Source organism: Pelmatolapia mariae, linkage group LG12, assembly GCF_036321145.2.
Source record: "Pelmatolapia mariae isolate MD_Pm_ZW linkage group LG12, Pm_UMD_F_2, whole genome shotgun sequence".
NCBI lineage: Eukaryota > Metazoa > Chordata > Actinopteri > Cichliformes > Cichlidae > Pelmatolapia > Pelmatolapia mariae.
In genome coordinates, this window is record NC_086237.1 from 24,715,837 (window position 1) to 24,727,633 (window position 11,797).

General features: G+C 42.2%; 1 protein-coding gene across 1 annotated transcript; it reads left to right on the forward strand.

Annotated features, from left to right (window-relative positions):
• The first annotated feature begins 9,858 nt into the window (after positions 1 to 9,858).
• Positions 9,859 to 10,815, forward strand: foxb2 (forkhead box B2). The gene has a single exon (XM_063490532.1). It carries the CDS (start codon positions 9,859 to 9,861, stop codon positions 10,813 to 10,815), a length of 957 nt encoding a protein of 318 aa, XP_063346602.1.
• The last annotated feature ends 982 nt before the right edge of the window (positions 10,816 to 11,797 follow it).

Genomic DNA, 11,797 nt, shown 5'->3' on the forward strand with positions numbered 1-11,797 from the left:
GGAGGCCAAGGAGTTTAAGAAAGGCTTATCAAAATGAGGAGCTGTAATATAGTTGGTGAGTCAGAGGTGTAGAAGAGGTGCAGGAAAGGAGAAAAGGAAAAAATGGAAGCCAAACAGGTAGAAAATGTGACAGGAAAGACAAAGAGGGGAGGGGAGGGGAGGGGAAGGGGGAGTGCAATTTAAGAGGTAAAACAGAGGGAGGAAGTATCACAAAGAGGAAATAAAATAAGAAGCAGAAAGAGTACAGAATGTGTGCGAGGCAGAGAAGGATGGGGGGACGGGCTCTCCTGCCCGTTCCTTCATAGCAGGGAGGGCAGCAAAATAAATCAATAGTAGATAGCCAGAGAAAAGGAAGTGATGCATTAGCAGGAGAAAAGGCCAATGTCTGTTCGACTGCAATAGGAGAACACTGGTGTGCGCGCACATGTGTATTGGCCATCTGATACCTTTCAATCTGAGTGCTCTCTTTCTCTCCTCCTCGCCTTTCTGAGCTGCCATATTCAGATCCTCTCCCCTCGTTTAGGTTTAGGACAGTTTTGTGAAAATACATAAGTCATTTACATGAACAGCTGCTCTAATTTTTTTTTTTTTTTGGCTTAAATAAATAAATATTAAATGTAAAAACTACAAAATTCATTATTGTATTTGCTCTCAGCAAAAACTGAAATAGAATAATTTAAAAAAAAAATCACTCCCTCTCTAAAAGTTGTGAGACACTTAAACAACCTAATTCAACCTAAAATAATTTAAAATATTTACACCTGTGGTTTTGCAATCATTGGACCACCCGGTTCTTCATTGTGCTAAATTAGAAGTATCTATTATTGGAGTTATTATCATTATCATTATTATCATATATCATTATTGGAGTCTGAGCTTCCACCTGAATCGTGCGTCTGTAGAACAAACTGCAGAACTGCTATGATGATTTCCTCTTAATATAGAAATAATATAAAAAGTACACACAGAGAACAGCTGCTTCCTGGTGTGAGGTCATACCAATGTGCCGTAGTGATGTTTACATGATGTACATCCCTAAATTTCCATACACACGCTTCATCTCAACCTGACATCTTGGTCATATAGCTGAGGAACATATTGCAGCAGAATTCACACAATTTCTGCTGGGGAAAAAAAGGAAAATAACAGAAATATTTTGGTGTAACAAATTAAAATGCTCACTAGAAAAAGAGAAAATAAGATCACAAACCTAATTAAAAAGTTCCAGTTCACGAGATATTGGATTTCAATGCTAATTTTCAATTAGGAGTTTCTATATAACCTTAAAAGTTACTCATTTTTGACTGAAGCTGTGGTCCCTCATCCATCCGTCCATCGGCTTATCTAAGTGAGAATTTATCTCAGCTGTCATTGGGCAAGACATCAGTACACTCTGTTCAGGTCACCACTCCATCACATGAGTAACACAGAGAGACATTCACACTCAAATTCACACCTAGAATCACCTGTTAACCTGACAAGTGTGCTTTTACACTGTGGGAGGAAGCCGGAGTACCCGGAGAGAAGCCTCAAAGCACAACAAGAACACGCAAACTCCACACAGAAAGGCCCCTGTAGTGATGACCGATTAATTGTATCATCTTTGCCACCAAACAATGAATATGCTCAATAAAACACTGCAAAAGGCAGCCTGAGTTGCAATGAATAAGAAAAGTCAATTTATGCATGGACCATACATTCACGCAGACACGCTGGTGAGCATTAGGCTACTATGCTCACAGCAAAATCTGCTTTTTTGCAAATATATCCTCATTCCAATGCTTAAAAGTGTTATCACGCATCCATTTTTCTGACATCACATAGGTCTAGCGGTTTATTTAATTAGATAGATTTTGTTGTTGAGACATCTATCTATGTGATACTCTAAATAATTCTAAATAATTAAAGAGAGAAAAATTACAAATGTTAGAACATCCCAACATACAAAGTTTTAAAATGACCTGTTTCTGAATGAAGGCGCAAACAAAGCCAATTAAAGCAGTCCTACGACTCTGTTTTTTTGTGGGTACATGTGTGATAGTGTACAGATTGAGAAAGACAGATGCGCGAAGCACACTCAGCATGCCGCTTTAGCTCGATGCCAAATGTCGTAAGAGTGAAGGAGTTAGAGCCGTGGAGCTACACAGAGCAAATCTGAGTGAGAAGGAAAGATGGCTTCAGTAAGTTCTAAGAGCCAACATAATTAGAGGTATTGCTGTTCTGGACCATAGCCATGCAGAGAGTGGAGAGAAAGCGGAATGAGGAGAATGACAGAGACGAGAGCGTGGTCAGCAAAAGAGTGAATCATCAAAGTTTACATTAGAGGGCTACGAGAGACAGAGAAGGATAAAGTGCCCTCGCACACAATTTGTACGTGTGTGTGCATTTGTGTGCGAGAGAGAACTGAGGAATGGCCGTTAATCGTGACATGTGTTACACCTTATCTGGATCTGACGTGACACTCATCAGTCGCCCCCTCTTATCACTCAATTACCTTGCTGTGCTCTGATCTGCGGATTTACCTCTTTGAGCTTTTCTTCTCCCCAGATAAAAGGTCTTAAACTCGCCTTAAAATTTAATCCCAGACAGGTTTGCATTGTGCTGACAGACAGCCGTTTACACAGATAAGTGAAATATTCTAAGTATTGTACGGTGGGTAAGAAATGCTGCAACCCTGCATGTTGGGTTACAACAACAATCGGTGTCCATAACAACATATTTTCCCTGGTATTCCCTTAACTAGAAATCACTTTGTTCATATCTTTTTATTACGGCCTATCGCAGACACCTATATGCAATTACTGTAATAACCGGGCAATATCAAGATAGAGATTTTTCTCTGAAATATTTATCTCAGCTTTGACGTGCATCAGCAAGCTCAGACAATTATGTACATTACCCTGTTACACTACTCCTTAAGACACACACACGCACACATGCACACACACACAGCCTTTATCTGCTGATGAAAAATATGCTTGAGGGCAGCTACTAAATGGGCCATGATGTGAGGCTGTTTTCTCAACGTATAGGATGTTTAAGAGAGGGTTGTGAGAAAAAAAAATATTAACTTTAAGACTAAAAAAACTGCTCTGTTTTGGTTTAGTATGTGCTCATGTGTGAATGCCAATCAAGTCCTCTCTGACTGTGTGGTGGGTGTTTTCCTTCCCCTCCAAAGAAAATAAGGAGCAACATAGCAAAACTAAAACTATTAAAGTCATATTTCAGTACATGGTGTACAGTAGAGCATCTGACACAGACAGATATTTCTGATCACCCCCTTCCTGGACATTGTAAACAAATTATGCTAAGCCTTGCCAAAATATGATGTCCCAAATGCAGCAGAGACAGTATTAACTAGAAATAAATACCCTTTTTGTTTAGTGTGTTTGTGTGTAAAGGGGGATGGAGACACACACACAAAGACACTAGGGTCTCTCAAGCACATGCCCAAAAGCAGTTTTAGGGTCCTCTATGACCTCAAGGCATGTAGACCACATATCTGCTACAACATAGGCTGGATGTGCCCCTGAACACAACATAATGCTTCACAGATGCTCTACGTTCATTTGATCCGTATAAATTAAGCTGTTTAGTATTTGCATGAGGCTTTTTTGACAGTGTGCGAAGAGATATTCAGCTCTGGATCAAATGCAAATTATGAGTCAGTATCTGCAGAGCAGCCAGATAGCAGGGAAGGACAGCCTCCGGCTAAACTTGTTGATGTCACGCCTTCCCCTCATTAGAAATCTCCTCATTCAAATTCACACACTGGTGTTCCTGTAAACACAACGTGCTTATTGTATTGGACCAAACACGCCGTTCTTTTCCTTTTGTGCTGTCATACTGGCGATCTACAGGTGCTTTGGGGGGGTGGGCATGGGGGGGCGGGAAGACCGAGGGGACGTGAGAGGCGTTTGCCGTGCGCTTTTCCAGCAACAGGAACGCAGCCTGTAGCACAGCAGTAGCAGCTTTCCCGTCATGGTCTCATTCATTATACCCGCAACCTGGTGTTAACGCCGCTGAAGGCTCTTAACTCACCCCGAGTCTGCTCTGGACCCTCCGCAAATACTCTTCCATGTCGGCCTGCGTCGCTACGGCGCTGTTGCAGATCTCTCCATAGACCAAGTTTCGGCAATAAGGCAGCTGATGTGGGCTTGTGTTTTTTCTCCCCCCTCTCTCCTCGCTTCCGAGTCCCCCGCTGCGCTCGCACTGCAGCACTCGCTGCTGCCGCGAGAGACGTCGGTCCTCCCCTTCTCAACGGGGCGAACCCACAACACCGAGCAGTGGGTGTGACGGTAGGAAGAGGAGATCCGACGGAGGCGCGCTCGGTGATTCAGCCGCGCACCCTGCGGTGGTAGGAGCCCCCCTCCCCGCCCTTCGTCCTTCTCCCCCGCTCAACCCCTCCTCCCCGTGCACATTAACACATCCCTATCCTATCCCATACAGCCTCAGATGAGACCATACTGAATTTAGTGAGTGATGAGTGCAGCCTAGCGCTCCAGCTTTACGTTACAGCACGCTGCTGGTTTGGCTCTATTCTTAATTTGAGGATATTCACACTTGTGGTGCACAGGGGAGGAAAAAATGCCGCAATATGATAAAAACCACAGCCAAAGAGAAGAGCACCGCAGTACCTTCCAGGTACGGGCGTGCTTTCACAGGAAGCACTTTAATTAACCTGAAAGATGTCCCTGTGAGTAACAGCCGTCTCTCCTACACACACACACACACACACACACACACACACACAGGAAGTCAGCCAATCCTGAAACGTTAATATTTAAAAGAGGTCGTTTATCATTGGTTCATTGTGCCACTGGGTTTAACTCTTTAGCCCCCCCCCGCCCATTTAGTTTCTGATAAGTCGACTACACTGAGATTAATTATAAAATAAAAGTAATAAAGGGTCACGTCAATTAACATCCTTGATACTTTTTCACTTATCGAGCTTTGGCTTCATTTGCCAGTTCGTGAAAAACAACTGAAAACTCATGCTATACTGTACCGATGCCAAATCTTGTTTGTGATAAGAGTAACGAAAATGGAATGATAACCAAATAAATCAGCATGGACTGTGGTTATTTTCTTATAACAGGCCATTAAAGGACAAAAAGCAAACTGGCTGGTGTATCACTACATTAGAGACAATCCCCCATATAATGCACAAATGTTTGTGTGCGTGTGTGTGAAAGAGAGAGACCGAGAGAGAGAGTGTCTTTTTCACATGGCTTTTAGCTCAAATACCACATTTATTGGAATCCATGGTGGCCTAACTGTATTAATGCAGCAGGCACTATGAGCACTACTGTGAGCATCTTGCTTCTCCATTTGTGGTGAAAGCAGTAATACTCTGCTCTAAATGCAAGCTCTGTTAGAGCACTGTCCCTGCAGAAAGCCAAGAGGGCTCTTACAATATTCAGACCAGATCTAATCAGTTTAAAATAAAAGTTATTGTTTCCTGAGAAACAAAAAGCAACCAAAGTGATAGATAGATAGATAGATAGATAGATAGATAGATAGATAGATAGATAGATAGATAGATAGATAGACAGATAGATAGATAGATAGATACTCCTTCTCTATTACATTTTTTACAATCCCCTGCAATGAATTCAAACAAACACTGAGGTCAGTAACTCTCACAGTGCAGCTACAAAGAGAAAGTTAACAGTCAGTTTTCTCAACGCAATTATTGAAAAAACTGACATAATTTAGTCACAATGATATTGACGATGATATTCATCTTATGAATGATATTCATCATCATTTGTCAGCAAGGTCAGGTGAGAAATCTGTATTAGTTTGCTTTTGTAACTAACAGAAGAACAACACCTCAGTATGAGGATGATCCAAAGAAGGAAGAAGAATATGAGAGAAGCTCACTTCAGCGAAGTTCAGTTTCATAGACAGTTCGTTAATGACTATCTATCTATCTATCTATCTATCTATCTATCTATCTATCTATCTATATATCTATATATATATAGATATATAGATAGATATATTTCAAACAATATGGGAAGGGTTCCTTCCCTTCAAGGCTTTTCTACATGAAGTCACTCAAAATTAGAAAGGCACTCTAACAAGGTGGATATGTGAAATACGATGAAGGGTAAGGTGCAAAAGGTCACCAAAAGTCTTAAATATCGAGTTTCCCCTGTTCTCCTGCTCCCCTGATTTTCTTTATATATTTTTTCACATTTACATATACATAACTTTACCCCCTTCGCTGTGAACAAGCCGTAATGGTAGATTTAGTGTGTTCCTGTGTCTGGGAATGTCCAAGGAATTACAGTAACTTTCACAATAACAGAGAAGCGTGAGCAGGCACAGACTACACCTGAACAGTATATTGTCACTGTCCTGCTCTAGCCTGTAACTACCATCTGTATTTGCAGGAACATTTTAGAATATTCCTTCAAAGAATGCCTAATGACTGTAACTTTGTAACTAATTAAGAAAATGAAAAATATCAAAAGGTGTTCTATATCAACAGCAAAGAGGATACATTTGCATATGCTCATCATAACACAGGTTCATCCCAGGTTTATTCACTTGTTTATTTATGATGTGCAAATTAATTAAACCCATCCTGAAAACACGGTGACCCCATGGAATCAAAACCAGTTTGCTGCTGCAATGTTTGGGCCCCTTCAACGAAATTAATTTAAAGATTATAATTTTGTTTCGTTAAAATTGTCTCATTTTTCTACACTTTATATCTCAATTTCATAATAAGAGCGTCACAAACACTGAACACTGAAAAAAAACATTACTGCAAGTCCTGATTTGGATTTCCTGCAACATTTCCAGTGTGACATTATGACAGACAGCACCACTTGATGCTGGCTCAGACTCAAAAAGATGCTGCAAATTTAGTTTGTAGACTCTACAAAGTGAAAGCACGCATATGTTTGGGGAAAGTAAATGACCGATTACAAAGCTTTTAGACTAAAACGTTTGCTTTTAATTGCTGTGACAGTTTTTATACTGTCGCTGTGTGGTCGAAGTTTGACGACGAGATTTCGGGGAAGAATGCTGGTTATTTTCACCAAATCAGTTTCTGTGAAACGGGAACTCAAGACAGTTTTACCTGAGGTGACTGAAAGACTCTTGAAGGCCAACAGGAAGGCAACAGGCGGAGCATCCTAGCTGTGATCCATTAATGCTCCCCTGGCTCGCTCTTTTATGGGCAAATTGTAAGATCTGTCGTATTTTGCCACTAAATAATTCCCCATCACGCAAGTGAGCCTTACAGCGTCTGCACTACAGTCCTAAACCGGCTTAATTTTCCATTGAAAACAATAGGCCGCGCTAATTGATTTTAATGGCTCTCTCCGCGACGATGCGCCCCTTATGACTTGGAGAGAGGTCTTTAAGATTATTATTATTAGTATAATTGCCATTACCCCCACACTTTCCCTTTGCGAATGGGAGACAGAGAAAGAATATCTTTGCCCTTAAGCTGAACAAATAATTATTAGAGACTGGAAACAAACAGACGACCGTCATTCACACGCGCGCCCAGTTGCGCGCACGCACGAACACACACATGTCTCTCCACCTTAGAGAGGACCCCCTCCTGGCGACCCTCATTCCCTCCGCCGCCCTCTTCGTGCAGCGTGCCGCTTGTAATTTATGCAAAATTAATTGATACATCTTTTATAATTGATGTGCTGTAAACTTAATGAGTAATTTATGTAATTAGTCAATTAAGGATAATTCCAGCATATGTTCCATATGCCCAGAAGGTGTGCTTTACAACTAGTTATTTGTCCAGGAGTTGGGTGCAAGCGAACACTGCCGTAGACTACCTAATTAATTTTGTTATGCAGATCAGCCACGGTGTCTATTTAACGGCCCCCTTTGTGAAAACAGATTTAATATTGATCTTTCCCGGGCGTTTTAAGAGGATGCTTTTACCCGCCCTGGCCTCGAAGGGCCTCGGTGTTTCAAATCTCATTTTTCAGGCGCAGGGAAAACAGTTATTCGGAGAAAACAAAAAAACACAAGCGCAGCATCAACTGTCTTTTAAAATGTTCCCTCCTCGTCAAGCAAAGTGGCACTAAAAAGTCATTTTCTTTGCAATTACATAATGTCTTTAAAATATGCTCTCCGTTGACACGGTTGACCTTTTGAGTGGGCTTGAAGGACCGGGACATAACGGGAGTGATACACCGGCTAATTAATTGACACAGTTTTGAATATTCATACCTAATACAGCGAGCTTGCCCTTAATTACATTGTTGGACTTCTCTCTTAGGAGGCTAAATCACGGAAGGCTTAATTATTGTAATGTATTCGAGGGCCCACCGGGGCACCGCGGAAGACAGGAGCCGTCAAGGACCCAGTCATGACACCTGGCCAGAGGAGAAAAAACTACGAGGAGGGAGGGGGGCTTTTTGCGGTTCTCCGCTGAACAGAATTCAGAGCAGGGGATGAAGTTTGTTTACATCCTTGTAGGATTCACCAGAGAGTGTTTGAACAGACAGACAGCCGCCGGACTCCCCTCTCAGCAATTAATCAACAACAGCGCCTCTCTCTCTCTCTCTCTCTCTCTCTCTCTCAGTGTGTTTTTGTGTGTTTCTGTGCGAGCGAGCTGGTGTAATTGAGAACAGAAGAGAAGCGCACTGATGATTGTGCGCAAAGGAAGACATGATTTATTGTTGGCAAAGTCTGAAAGTGCAATCGAGCAAATTTAACAAAGATGCTGTATTTATATATTCTATTCTTTACTGTTTGTTTCCTCGACTCAATGGGGGAGATTTCAACGCAAATCCATGTTCTCCTTCACAGTTCTTTCACTCTTCACCGCAGACACACAGATGACAAGGCAGTCTTTATATGTGAAGCAACTGAACACTTTAATACTATAACATTACATGACTTCTGGTGCTGTTTAAAAAATTGCAGGAGAGGTCAAAGGTCAAGTTTATTCGCAGAGAAAATGCCACAAAACCTTTGGTGATTTTGTTGTCTTGCTCCGAGACATTTCAGGAGAGTCGCCACTTTAAACGAAGATTAGATGTTAAAATCGGTCCAAAAGTGTCAATTTTGTCCTCGTGTACTTTACGTGGGAGTCTTTGATTGGTAAACAGCAAATTAGACGCAAAGGCATGTGCTGAACGCACATCCTCTCATGTTTACCCCCCCCCCCCCTCACACACACACACACACACACACACACACACACACACACACACACGCACGCACGCACGTACGCGCGCGCGCACACACACACACACACACATACACACACGCACCCTTCATTCTGTACCCCCTACACACACACACACACACACACACACACACACACACACAGCCCTCTGCTCTCTCATGACGTGTCCCCTGAGTGTCTGGATAATAGATAATAGAGCTGGCGACCTGCGGGGGTCTTACAAAAACGGCGCTCATTGAGTGTGAGCGTCGCACAAGAGGAGAGGAGCCACATCACACACAGACAGCAAAGCAAACCGGCCTCTCATATCATCATTCAGCCGCCGCGGAAACAAGAGCAACTCGAAGGACTTCTCAACTTTTACGCACGGAAATTTGACATTTACGCACGACTTCAAAAGCATCATTTGACGAAGACACGGACAAAAACAACTTATTTTCGGACGCGAGAGACTCTCGAGGATCTTACCTGAGCGGCAGGCCTTTGGGTTTCACTATTAATCGATATAAAGTAGGTAATATAATCTGATGGCTCAGAACTTTGGAGCAGATCAGTCAGATGGAGACTGATATGAAGGCTGGCAAGTGAACTAAAAAAACAAAAACAAAGAAGCGTTAAAAAAACTTTAAAAGCTTTTTTATTCAAGAATTTAAACTTCAAGAAAAGAGTAACCAGCTATGCCTCGTCCAGGGAAAAACTCATACAGCGACCAGAAGCCTCCGTACTCCTACATATCACTCACAGCGATGGCTATTCAGAACTCAGCTGAAAAGATGCTGCCTCTGAGTGACATTTATAAGTTCATCATGGATCGCTTTCCATATTATCGAGAGAATACCCAGAGATGGCAGAATTCCCTGCGACACAACCTCTCATTTAACGACTGTTTCATCAAGATACCCCGTCGGCCTGATCAGCCGGGGAAAGGCAGCTTCTGGGCTCTTCATCCGGACTGCGGTGACATGTTTGAGAACGGCAGCTTCCTGAGGAGACGGAAGCGCTTCAAGGTGCTGCGTGCCGAGCATATGACCTGCAAGAGTTCCCCCATGATGCACTATTTCCACCATCACCACCATCACCCTGGCAGCAAGTTGGGCACTGCATCCAGCCACCACGACCACTCAGCCACCCCTCCAAACGTGGGTCGCCTTCCTCACTTTCAGGGTTACGGGGGCATCACTTGCTCACAGCCCGGCGGGTTTAAACACCCATTTGCCATAGAGAACATTATAGGAAGAGACTACAAGGGTGTGATGGCCAGTGGGCTTCCCCTTACCTCGGTTATGCACCATCTGGGTTACCCGGTGCCCCCTCAGCTCAGCAGCATGGTCAATTCTATGTGGCCGCACGTCGGCATGCTATCAGAGTCTATGGGTGGCGTATCCGTGCCAGCATCATCCGAGTACGCACCATTCAGCGTGTCAGCCAAGGGCCTGTACCACAACGCCAACGGGCAAACCCTCCCAGCTGTTCCAGTGCCAATAAAACCCACCCCGTCCCTGGGCCCCGTGCCGGGTTTGACGGGTCTGCAGTCCGGCCCGGCCCAGATCTGCTCACCGTCCTCACTGATGGAGAAAAGCGATCTGCTAGAGGGAAAAGGGAACCCTCTACACCCGGCCCTCCTGCTGTCCTAACCGGGTAAATTGCAGGCTATTTTTGAAAGAAAAGGAAAAAAAATAAAGCGAGAAAGACATTGAGATTACACGAAATAAGACTTATCAGAGACGACAAATAGATTACGTGCAGCTGTAAGAGCGTTGTAAAATTAAGTTTAACATTGTGCTGTGTAATGGATTTTTCATTAGACTCATGTTGATTGAAATCATGATTTATTTGCACAATTTGTGAGGGCATTTACCACATACTGTAATGTGGCACTGATAAATACAATCAGACTGGTAGAGATGCTAATCCCAAAGAAAGCTTTGATTTAGGAGACAAACAGTCCGAAATGATTTCAAATGCAAATCAACTGCTCTGTTTTTTTTTGTTGTTTTTTTTTGCTGTTATTCTACTTATTTTACTTCAATCATTGGCAGGCCTACCGGCTAAAGACAAGTAGACCTTCGTAATTTTTAATTAGGCCTGTTGCACTTTTTTGTGTATTCTCTAGCAGTGATTTAAAAATGTTATGCTTGTATTATAACACTATTTATCTGAAGATATTTATAAAGAACTTAAAACCACATCCTTCGTGTTCTATTTATTTAAATAAATGTTTACATTTGCACATCCTTTCAGGGACGACTGTGTTTGAAAAGCTGAGGAAAAAAATAAATTCCAATAGACTCGGGCATTCTTTTACATCAGTGGAAACATACATTCAGGTCCCGACTTTTATCTATCAGTTCCTCAGATGTGTAAATAAAGAAATACGTCTCTACCCTTATTAAATATTTTGATACTCTACAACAGGAAGTAATAACAAAAAGATCACTTCACATGCCACCTGTGGTTCTGTTTAATGCATAATAAATGGTCAGAATAATCAATTTTTATTCCAGCTGTTTTTCTTTAAAACATTGTTTTCAATTACTGATTACAACTGATTACAAAAATAATATTAAATATATATTTGGCTCTAACTATGAGATATGGAATATGAACTGTGAGAGT